Below are 12,398 nucleotides of genomic sequence, written 5' to 3'. Positions count from 1 at the left end.
TTCAGCATATATTATGAAGGACTTAAGAAAAAAGCCCCACCTTCATGAATTTGTTTGCAGCAAGGAAACATTATCAACTTTAATACAAAATGAAATAACTTCTTGTTTTCTGCCACTTTTACTATACATATGATTTTGCATTATTGATACCTCCAGTTCTATGACCTTTCCATATTTCCAATCTGTCAGCCCCTACTCTGCAATCCACCAATGCCTCTTTCTTGTTGGTCCCTTTGACACTACTGCTCTTTCACCATACTTAGCTTACAAAGTCCCATATTCAGGATCAATTTAATCAACAACTTTCTTGCTTTTTTTTTTTTTTTTGGTACCAGGGATTAAACTCAGGGGCACTCCGCCACATCCCTAGCCCTATTTTGCATTTTATTTAGAGACAAGGTCTCACTGAGCTGCTTAGTGCATCGATAAATTGATGAGGCTGGCTTTGAACTCATGATCCTCTTGACTCAGCCTCCCCAGCTGGTGGAGTTACAGGTGTGTGACAGCGCACCTGGCCTTCCTTTTGCTTTTACATTTGAGCTGCTGAATGAGGCTAGAGAACAATCATAAATGAGCTGAATATAATGGCACACACTTGTAAAAATTCTCAGGAGGCTGAAACAAGAGGATCACAGGTGAAGGCCAGTCTGGATAATATAGTGAGACCTGTCTCAAAAGGCTGGGTATATAGCTCAGTGGTCCAATGCTTGCCTGACATATGCAAAGTCCTGGGTTCAATTCCCAAATTACCTATATGTTATCCTTTTAGTTGGTATGTCCTCCTTCACCCTTCCCTGAGAGTCTACAAAATCCTGATCAATCAACATTAAGTGGCTAGCCAGCATGTGGCTCATGATGTAATCCATTCTAGTAACTCAGGAGGCTCAGACAAGAGGACAAGTTTGAGGCCAGCCTCAGCAATTTAGAGATCCTTTCACAAAACTAAAAAAAAAAATAAAAAAAAAAAAAAAGCTGGGTTTATAGGTCAGTGGTAGAGCATCCCTTGGTTAAATCCCCAGTAGAAAAACAACACCAAAAATAAAAAAATTTAAAAATTAAAGGTCAGCACAGCCCATTTTGATGATAAGAGGTTAAGAACAGAGGTTAAGAACCCAGCCCAGCATGGTGGTACATGCCTGTAATTCCATCAATTCTGAAGGCTGAGGCAGGAGGATCACAAGTTTGAGGCCAGCCCCAGCAATTTAGTGAGAACTTAAAGCCACTTAGTAAGACCCTGTCTCAAAATAAAAAATAAAATGGGGTGAGGATGTGACAGAAAAGAAACAAAACCAGACCCTAGAGCTAAAACCAACAATGTCTGACTGCAAGTCCTACTGGCTGTATGACCTTGAGAAGTTATTTAATCTTTTTAAACCTATGTTCCTATCCAAAATAGGAACAGCAGCAGCTACTTCCCATACAGATTTTTTTTTCCCATACTAATTTGAGAACCGAGTCAATAAACATAGTCCCTACCACACAGTCAATGCAATACAAGCCTGTAACTTCTGACTTTTACTATTCCTGTCCCCAAAGTTAAACACTCTCTTCTTTGTGCTCAAGGCACTTTACCAAAAGGGATAATAACTATCTTCCTCCTTGCACTGTTAAGATCTCAGGACAAGGACTTTGTTCTATTCATCTTTTTAGCCTCAGAGAATACCATATTACTTTTTCCGTGGTGGTACTAGGAATCCAACCCAGGGCCTTGCTCATATTAGGCACTCACTCTGCCACTGAGTTACATCCTAGTCCTTTTAATTTTTGAGCCAGGTCTCACAAAATTGCCCAAGCTGGCCTTGAACTTGAGTAGTCCTCCTGCCTCAAGTTTGGGACATGATGCTCAGGTCTATGTCACATTTTTATTGGAAAAAAAAAACTATTAATAAATGTGGAATGTGTTTAAGCTAAATGATGTGCATGTACAAAATAAAAAGCAAACAGCTGTGCCAAGTGTTGAAAGAAAAGGTAGTGAGAAGGAAAGCACTCCACAACACGGAAATGCATGCATAAAGCAGACATTTAAGTGCAGAGGTGCAACTGGGCAATGACAACAGACGAAGGTATGTGCAGGGTGGGGGCAGCATATTAAAGCCAGCCAGAATACAGTTATAAATGCTAACCTAAAGAATCTGGACTTTACTTCAAAAAGAATGAGGTAAACATAAGTACTTTTGACTCACGAAATGACTTAAATGATTTCAGTTATATAACTATGCTTAATGTGAAGGCTCCATTAGAAAGTAGAAAGGCTAAGGATGGACAAATGATGGTTACTGCTACAACTCAGGCAAGAAGTAGCAAAGATTAACTGGAGCCATAGAAAAGAAAGATGGGATACACATTTCTAAGGTGAAATTAACTAACCTCAGTGACTATTCTAACATAAAAATATGTGTGATTCAGAGGTTTCTTGCACAACTATAAAATGAGGCCATTAATGAAGATAAGGAATACAGAGGGAGGAGCAAGACTGAGCCAGGATAAGATATAGTTACCCCACCTAAAGTAATTTTTTAAAACAATAAACATGTTATTTAGAATTGGAACCGAATGCTGAGAATTATGCCATCACTCTGGCATGTATTACACTTAATTTAACAAACACATCACAGCAAAATGTGTTCAGTTCAAAGAGCTCATTTGTTTACTAAATAACATGTTACAGTTCTTCATTTGGAGGAAAAATCTATTATGCTGAGATGGAGCTGAAGAGATCAAAATGTGGCCAATAATTTTCAACACTGTATGTTCTTATAAACTGATTTGTTTCTCACAAAACAATACTTTCTTGATGCTATAAGATTCTGTTCTGATCCAATTATCATGATGAAAACCTACTTGCTGCTTTATACACTTTTTATTTTTGAAGCTAGGATATTTCCTCTGCAACTCATATCAAATACTCATTTCATGCTTTTCTCTATCAAGACTCCCTTTCCTAAAGACTGAACAAGATGATCTAAACTAAAACTGCAATGCCTTAAAGTTCTAACTGTGGCAGTCTATTTCTATCAGGACAAGTACAATTTAAGGAAATTTAAACAGAGCAGGTACTTCTGTTCCTGAAATGAAGAAACACACAGTAACTTTTTGAAACAGTGATCAAACTTCAGTGCACAACACAAACTCTTGGATGTTAAGGTAAAAAGCAGATATTTGGGTTTGGGTTGTGGCTCAGTGGTAGAGCACTTGCCTAGCATGTGTAAGGCACTGGGTTCGATCTTTAGTACCACATAACAAACAAACAAACAAATAAAGGTATTGTGTTCATCTATAACTTAAAAAAAAAAAAAAAAAGCAATTATTTGGCCCAGTATGGTTGCACACAACTGTAATACCAGTAACTCAGAAGACTGAGGCAGGAGAATTGCAAGTTCTTAGCAACTTAGTGAAACTCTGTCTAAAAATAAAACATAAAAATATTGGCTGAAGGTGTGGCTCAGTGGTTAAGCACCCCTGGGTTAAATCTCCAGTACTTAAAAAAATAAACAAAATGTCTTCCCACCCCAAGAGATTCTGATTTAATAAGGGCATGGGATCCATAAATTTTTGTTTTGCTTTTCAAACACTACAGGTGATTCTGATGGAAATATTTCAAGACCATTCTGAGAAATACATGTAATAGTTCCAATGTCAGTAACAAGGTTTAAAATCCAGCTCCCATTCACTGTGTGGCCTTAGACTACTTTCTTAATTTCTGGAAGGTTTGGATTTACTATAAAAGGGGCATACTTCAAAGATGTTATTAATGAAATAATGCCAAAATAGTGCTTAACAATGTGCTCAGCTATAATTATTACTGATTCAATTCACCTAGTTCTGTAAGACAAAAATAAGGAAAAACTGGACATATGTACACATTCACCATGACATCTAAAAACTTTCTAACTCATAACTATGTTTTTTCTTTCTTTTTTTTTCTTTATTGCAGTACTAAACATCAAATCCAGTGCATGCTAGGCAAGCACCTACCACTGAGCTAAATCCTCCGCCCAGTTTTTTTCCATTTCATATTAAAGTTTTCATCTCCAAGATTCTATAAGAACCTCCTAGTCAGGCATGCTCTTTGTCTTCTTCCCCTTGAATTTTGTAATAATTGAAAAAAGCAGACATATTACTTAAGTGTTTCCAGTCCTATAAGGAAATCTTACAAAGGCATAAAGTTATGAATACAAATATTTACCAGAAAATATTCTACTTTTCACATCATCAATGTAAATGCTCCAAAAATCAGTAGTTTTATCAAACAGATCTTAATTTAAAAAAATCCTATTTGTTCTTTTCATGTAATCACATAAACACAAAGTTATCTAAATAATGAAGGTCATGTTTTATTTTTAGAAAAAAAATCAGTGTAATTGCACTATAATCAATTCATTTAATTTCATTAGTAGCTCTGTTGGTTTCCCCTATTTTAAAATCCAAAATTTAATTTGTAAATGCTCACATAATTCTCTTATCCCAGAAGATACATATACATTTGCACACACCCATTTCATTTTATAGTTCACTGGAAAGAAATTTTGGAAACTAGAAGTTCTACAAACTTTTGCACTAACCAAAAATCCTAAATTTTGTGCAAAATGAGAAAATTATTAATTGATCATTCATAAAAATATGCAGCATCCTCTGCATCTTATTATTTGAAAGCTTAATACTTACCACCTCATTTCATTAAACACAGCAAAAACACCTAACAAAATTTTACCCCCTACCAAAAACCCACTAAAGATGTAGCTCTCACATTATCTAAGATGGATAATGTGAAGGAACCAGGGACACTTTGCTGAGCAGCAATTATCATGTATCAATATTTTTCGATGTTCATTTGTACAAGGCACCATACACATTACCAATCTTTGCTCAAGGCCATCGGAAGCGGAGTTGGGAGAAATTGGAATCTAGAAGGCCTTTAACACCAAAGGTAGAATAGTAGTTACCAGAGGCAGGGGGTGGGGGAAGGGTTGGAGGAAAGAGGAGAGATTGGTCAGATTGGTCAGAGGGTACAAACTTTCAATAATTCTGGAGTTCTAATTTTCAGCCTGGTGACTATAAGTAAAGAATACTTGTAATTTACTGAGAGTATATCTGAAGGGTTCTCATCAAAAAAGTAAACTGGCAATTACTCAAAGTGAGGTATATGTTAATTAGCTTGACAGGGTAATCATTTCACAATGTATACATATGTCAAAATATTACGTTGTACATCCTAAATATACACAATTATTATTTGTCAGCCATACCTCAATAAAGCTGAGGGAGACACCAGGGGAACCCTGCAAAAGATGGGGCTTTGTTTGTTTTTGCTGTTAGAAAAAGTAAAGATACCGTGGGCTACCAGCACTTTGTAAAAATCTAGTAGGACGCTGAAGAATAGTTGAGGTTCGACGACTGAAAATCCTTGCAAAAGGGTAATGTAGAATAAACCTGTACTATATCTGCTCGAGAAAGAGAAGGGTGGGTAGGAGAGGGTTCGAGAGGTTCACAACGGGGGAAAATTGAGGGTGCCGCCAAGGAAGGTCTGAGGACGGGTTTTTTTGGCCTAAGTGGCGAGAGAGTGGGAGCATAGCAGCTTGGCCTCCACCTCCACTTCCCTACCAGCACCCTGCTGGGAGAGGGGGAGGAGGTTCACTGGTGGGTAAGATCTGGGACTGGAGAAAAGAAAGCCGCCCCGAGTCCTCTGGAAATCAGGAACCGAGCGGCCCTCAGGGAGGAAGGGCTGCAAGAGGGCGGGGCGCGATGCGGCGAGGAAATCCAGAGGACTACGACCCAGACGTGCGCAGCGCGGGTGGAGACCCCTACTCAATAATAACACCCGGGGGCTGAGGCAGGGCAGGGCGGATTCCGCAAGAAGACGAGACAGAACTTACTCCGCGGTCTTCCTCCGAGAGGAAGTCGGGGCCATCGTCCAGGCCTTCCTGCTGGGTCGGCGGGCCGAGCGCGCCGAGGAAGAAGATGAGGTGGGGAAGACACAAAAGGAGACATTAGTGCCAGGCCGGCGCGGTCCCCGCGCCCGCCCCGCGCCCGACACCCCCACCGCGCGCCCGGGGCTCGGCGCCGCTGAGAACACCCACCATCATGGCTGCTCCGAGACGAGGACCAGCGCAGGCGCGAACGCACTGCCAGCCCGAGGGAGCCGGCGGCAGGGGGTGGGGCGGGGTGGGGTCTGGGGGCGGGGCCCTGGAGCCCCGCCCCGTCCCGCTGTAAGGGGACTGGCGGGGTGTGCGAGGAAGGGAGAAGGACGCCGGTACCATGGGACATTTGAAAGCCCCGAAGTCAGGGAGGGTTCCAAGCCCCAGACCCAACTGGTGACAGCTAGCGGCTAGTGAGCTCTGATCCGAGAAGGGCCGAAGGCCACCCAGGGTGCTGCTGTCCAGTTAGTTCCCTTGCCCTAAGGGCTCCAGCGAGAAACCTTTCAATCTAGTCTCTGTAATGAGCCACACGATAATTAATTACAATTAATATCACATTGCCTATGGAAGTTGTGGGAACTAAGGGCCTTCATACAGTAAGCAGGGGCTATAATCAAGCTTTTACTACTGGCTAGGTAATAACTACCTCAGGGTTTGGGGCGCTAATGGCTGAGCACTATAAAAGTGAGCTGTTCTCATTACAAGAGTATTCCTTTCCTTTCTAGGAAGAAGTTTCCCCAGACCTACTCCAGCTGTCCAGCCAGGTAGCACTACACGGTATCCACAGAAACTTCAAGATAAATCATTCCTAACCCCTGCCATACACTCACCTCTGGCGCATAAACACACACACACACACACACACACACACACACACACACACACACACTCGCAATCTCTGTGCTTCCATTCAGTTAATGGTATCAGCATCTTCCAATATTCAGGCTAGAAACCTCAGTCCTGTTCAAATTCTTCCTCTCTGTCCTCACATCCAGAGAAATACTATTGCTTCTACAATTGATTCTCTTCATATTTCTTGAATTGGTCCTATTTCTCCCACTTCCATCAGCATCCCTTATCTGGACCTTTAATAATATCCTAACTTTTATTTTTTTTGCATTTTCTTTATTCTACGCACTACTGCCAGTTTTCCTCCTAAGACTTGGATATTGGTGATAATACTACTACTGCCCTACTCAATAATCTTTACATCTTTACAAGCCTCCATTACTTAATGATCAACTAACTCCTCAGCCTACATTCCAGGTCCTCCACTTTTGAATTCCTTTGTATTGCCAAGCCCTCCAACCTTTTTTTTTTTTTTAAGTTGTAGATGGACACAATACCTTTATTTTATTTGTTTTTATTTTTATGTGGTACGGGGGATCGAACCCTCACACATGCTAGGCAAGCACTCTACCACTGAGCCACAACCCTGGCCCCCTTTTTTTTTCCCCCTTTTTTGGTATCAAGGATTGAACTACTAAGCCACATTCCCTTCCTTTTTACTTTTTATTCTGAGACAAGGTCTCACTGAGTCAGAGTCTCAGTAAGTTGCTTGATGCTGGCTTGGAATTTGTGATTCCAAGCCTTAGCCTCCTGAGTCACTGGGATTACAGGCATACACCACCACCCAGCTCCCTCCATCCTATTTTTTTTTTTTTTGGATTGAAATTCTCAAAACAATAATAGTAAACTTACTAATATTTCCATGAAAACTTCTTATAGCTTTCATTTTGTGTGTAAGGAGAACTGAGGCAGAGAATAAAAACAAAGGTTTACTCTCCAATATGGTAGGGAGGAGAACCTCATTTTTTTATCTTTTGTTTCTTCCTTCCCAATGCATTTTAATGGCTACTAAAGTGATCCTCCTCACTGGGAGTCACGAGGCATTATGCAATGTCACTGAAGTGTCAGAAGGAATGTTTTAAGAATCTGATACTGATAAACAGTACTAATGATCCCAGATACTCAGGAGGCTAAGGCAGGAGAATTACAAGTTTCAGGCCAGCCTCAGTAATTTTACAAGATTCTGTCTCAAATAAAAAAATTAAAAGGGCTAGGGATTTAACTCAGTGGTTGAGTACCCTTGGATTCCATCCCCAGTACTACAACAAAACAAAAAGTGCCAGTATTTCCTAATGACTTGTTTCTGAATTAAAGGTAATGCCTATAAAGCTTCTCCTAGGTTGAGAAAAAGGACTGGAGCTATAATAAAGGAGCAGAATTTGTGTACAACTGATAGGAGATTCAGCTTTGGACGAAGGTCAAGAGGTGCCATATAAACTACTTCAAATGCCTATGATCATTATCCAGGGGTTTTAAATGTCAACATTAAAACAAAGTCCAGTAACATTAATGAAAAAAAACTTTAAAATTACTAGTAATTTTAAAGTTTTTTTTCATTAATGTTATATTCAAATATATTCAATAATATATTGAATATATTCAATAATAATGTTATATTCAAATATATATATAAGAAAGCACAAAATTATGACTAAAGATGTATTATATAATTACTGCAGCTATAATCCATAGCAGAAAACTCACATAAGTAGCGAACCCAATCTTGAAGTAATAAAATTGTTTATTAATGCCTGAGCTTTCCTTTCAGAGCAAAGTTCTCACTATATTGGGCAACTGATAGTAACAGCTATCAAGAACCAGGTTATAAAGCTAAGGAAATTCAAAAGAAAAGAAATGAAGGTAAACTCACATGACTGCATATTAAAGCTGAACCATACTGGGCACTGTGATGCTGGGTGTGGTATGCACACTTGTAATCCCAGAGACCCTAGAGGCGGAGACAGGAAGATCTCAAATTTGAGGTCAGCCTGGGAAATTTAGGGAGACCCTGTCTCAAAAGAAAAAAATTAAAAAGGCTTCAGAAGTGGCCCAGTGGTGGGCTGGGGCTGTAGCTCAGTGGCAGAGCACTTGCCTAGCATGGGTGAGGCACTGGGTCCAATCCTTAGTACTGCATAAAAATATAAGCAAATAAAATAAAGTCATGCTGTCCATCTAAAACTACACACACACAAAAAAAATTTAAAAAGGAAGTGGCTATTCCTCCCATCCTCCCGCTCCCTATCCCACCATGAATCAGCCTCCTTATATCAAAGAAAACATTGAGCATTTGTTTTTTGGGATTGGCTAACTTCACTTAGCATTATCTTCTCTAACTCCATCCATTTACCTGCAAATGCCATGATTTTATTCTCTTTTATTGCTGAGTAATATTCCATTGTGTATATATGCCACATTTTTTTTATCCATTCATCTATTTAAGAGCATCTAGGTTGGTTCCATAGTTTAGCTATTGTGAATTGTGCTGCTATAAATATTGATGTGGCTGTGTTCCCTTAGTATGCTGTTTTTCAGTCCTTTGGGTATAGACTGAGGAGAGGGATAGCTGGGTCAAACGGTGGTTCCACTCCCAGTTTTCCAAGAAATCTCCATACTGCTTTCCATATTGGCTGCATCAATTTGGTGTATGAGCATTCCGTTTTCTCCACATCCTTGCCAACACCTATTGTTGTTTATATGCATAATAGCTGCCATTCTGACTGGAGTGAGATGAAATCTTAGAATGGTTTGGATTTGCATTTCTCTAATTGCTAGTGATGATGAACATTTTTTCATGTATTTGTTGACTGATTGCACATCATGTTCTGAGAAGTGTCTCTTCAGGTCCTTGGCCCTTTTATTGATTGGGTTATTTGTTTTTGTGTGTATGTGTTTAGCTTTTTGAGTTCTTTATATCATTAGTATCCAAAATACATGTATGAAGATACAAATTGGTGTGAATATACCATGTATACAACCAGAGATATGAAAAATTGTGCTCCATATATGTAATAAGACTTGTAATGCATTCTGCTGTCATATATAAATTTAAAAATTTACATAAAAAGGAAGTGGTAGTGCACCCCTGAGTTTAACCTCCAGTACTGAAAAGAAAAAAAAAAAGTTAAATTCCTTTGTTTTATCATGTTCTAATAATCAAAGATTTTGTTAGTAGCAGATGCATTGGGTTCTCTACTTTGTGTCTTCATGAGAAGATTTCAAGCAAGATAAGTATAGAGAAGTTAGCCAGGCACAATGATGCTTGCTTTCAGCAACTCAGGAAGCTGGGGTAAGGGATTCGAAAGTTCAAGGCCAGCCTCAGCAATTTAGCAAAGCCCTAAGTAACTTAATAAGACCCTGTCTCAAAATAAAAAATAAAGAAGGGTTGGGAATGTAGCTAGTTGGTAAAGAACCCCCCAGGATTCAACCAATCCCTGGTACCAAAAAAAAACGAGACAGAGGGAGAGAGAGAGAGAGACAGACAGACAGACAAGGGGTCCTCTGAGAGAAGAAGAAAACTCACATCTTTGTGAGCTCCATTTTATTGGAGTGAGAGGGGAAGTTTCTAGAGAGTCCTGCTGAGCACTAACTACTAGTTCTTGATTGATCGTTGAATTATATTGAATTTCTAAATCTCTGTTGTGTATGTTTCACTCATGAGTATCTAACTGAAACCCACAGGGGTGAAAATTTATAATTACAATAAGATTAAATAATAGGCCAAGGACCTAAATGCAACTTTAGACATCTTCATTCCTGCCTTCTGATTTTATCTAGAACTTGATTTCACAGCTTTGAGGCCATTGAGCTTTCCAGTTTCTAGCTGAGGCAATAAGTCTTTATCTTATCAAAAGAGGCAAAAGCTCCTCAGCCCTGTGGAATGAGGCTATTATCTTAAGTCCCAGGATGAGTTTGTGTAAGTTGTTTCTTTAAAAACATGTTGAGAATTAGCACACTGGCTCAGTCTGTAGAGTAAACCCCTCCTTTTCCATGCTCTCATTGTTCATGTCTACCTGATCCCTATCAATTTCAGTAAAAGATGTTTTATTAATTTCACACTTCTCAAATTCTAGGAGATTTCCTAATTCGTTACCCCCTTCCTCCCTAAGAGTCACAAATTCTCTATGGGAAAATTCTCTATGGGAAGATGACTGAACTCCACTTTTTCTGAATGAACTATATCAATCACAATGCTTTTGACTACAAGCAACAGATAATATCAATTTAACTAAACTTGAACAGTGAAAAAATTTATTCTCTTGTATCAACAACAAACAAGAAATAAGACATCTCTGGATATAATATAATCAGTGACTTAATGATGTGTTCAAGGACCCAGTGTAAGGGTCCGGCGAAACGTTGGAGGGAGAGACCACCCAAGAGACTGACTCCATGCAATGGGCAAAAGGGGATTTATTGGGGATCCATTCCAGCGTGCTGGGACTCTGTGCTCACTCAAGAAGGGAGAGCAGCCCAGAGCCCAGAGCAGAGTTCAAGCAGAGCTTAAGTACACTTTTTGGAGAGGGTGGGGGGCTTTGCATACATCAGAACAAATCATCATGAGGTGCGGGAAAATTGAACAACAACCCTGAGTCAGGATTAGTGCATACATTGGCGGGAACAATCAGGGCAGGAGTGATTGGTGCTCCTAGGTGGGGTACACATTCAAACTGATTGGTTTAGGTCCTGCAATGCCTACGTGCCAAGCAACTCGGAACACTTAGCTATTAAACAACCAGAAAGTCAGTGGAAATATTTACTGGGCAGTTCCAGCGTTGTCCTAACAGCTACAGGGATTACAGGTTTTGGGGGTAGCAGAGGGACTCTAACAATACCTAGTCTTTTACTTTTTAACCCAATCCCTGCACTTTGGAAACTTTAGGATGCCTGGTCTTTTACACTTTAACTCAGGCTCTGCGGCTTAGAATCAGCTTGGAAATTTTACCTTTACACCAGATTCCTCCCAACTCTGTTTTACCACCTCCAGGGAGAATATTCTAAAGTTGGTTCTCCTCATGGTCCATGATGACTTCATCAATTCTAGGTTTCTTTTGACATAACAACAAACACACTCAGAAGCACCCCCCACTTCACTCCCATATTTCATGGACTAGAACTGGGTTACTTACCCTCCCCCAAATAACCACTGACAAGGGGACTGATATGATTGACTTAGAGTTTAAGTCTTAGCCCCATCAAAATTTACCCCTGGGGCTGGAACTGGAACTCTCATCCCAAACCAAAATGCTTCTTAAAGAAATGTGAGAAACAGACTGGGAGCAGTGGTACATACTTGTAATCTAAGATACTTGGGAGGTTGAGGCAGGAGGATCACAAGTTCAAATCTATGCTAGGCAATGCAGCAAGACCCGTCTCAAAATAAAAAAAATAATAATAAAATAAGGACTGAGAATGTAGCTCAGCGGATCAGAGCCCCTGGGCTCACTTCCCAACATCCCAAAATAAATAAATAAATAAATAAAATTTAAAATGTGTGAGTAAAGTTAGAGTTGTGAAGAAGAGGAGGGGAAATAGATGTGAGAGCCCATAGTGTCTCCTATAAAAAACAAACACTTTAAATATGTTAACAGAAGATAATAGTAACATGGGATAATAGTAACGAACAAAGACTGTTAT

The 12,398-nt window shown here is 39.7% G+C and overlaps 1 protein-coding gene across 2 annotated transcripts in view; it reads right to left on the bottom strand.

The window, feature by feature from the left end:
• Snx6 (sorting nexin 6) overlaps positions 1-6,150 on the bottom strand; it is a 60,496-nt gene extending 54,346 nt beyond the window's left edge. Inside the window, exons 1-2 of one of the 2 annotated variants that reach the window (XM_078050227.1) lie at positions 6,078-6,150; positions 5,874-5,921 (exon numbers count right to left, since the gene is read on the bottom strand). In XM_078050227.1, coding sequence (XP_077906353.1) covers positions 5,874-5,921; positions 6,078-6,083 — 54 coding nt within the window. In that variant the 5' untranslated portion in view covers positions 6,084-6,150. Of the gene's footprint in view, positions 1-5,873; positions 5,925-6,077 lie in introns of both variants that reach the window. The other variant, XM_078050226.1, reaches the window with a different exon arrangement.
• Between the last annotated feature and the right edge of the window lie 6,248 nt (positions 6,151-12,398).

This window comes from Ictidomys tridecemlineatus, chromosome 5, assembly GCF_052094955.1.
Source record: "Ictidomys tridecemlineatus isolate mIctTri1 chromosome 5, mIctTri1.hap1, whole genome shotgun sequence".
NCBI lineage: Eukaryota > Metazoa > Chordata > Mammalia > Rodentia > Sciuridae > Ictidomys > Ictidomys tridecemlineatus.
Note: the sequence above shows the minus strand (reverse complement) of the source record. Positions and strands in the feature narration are given on the sequence as shown.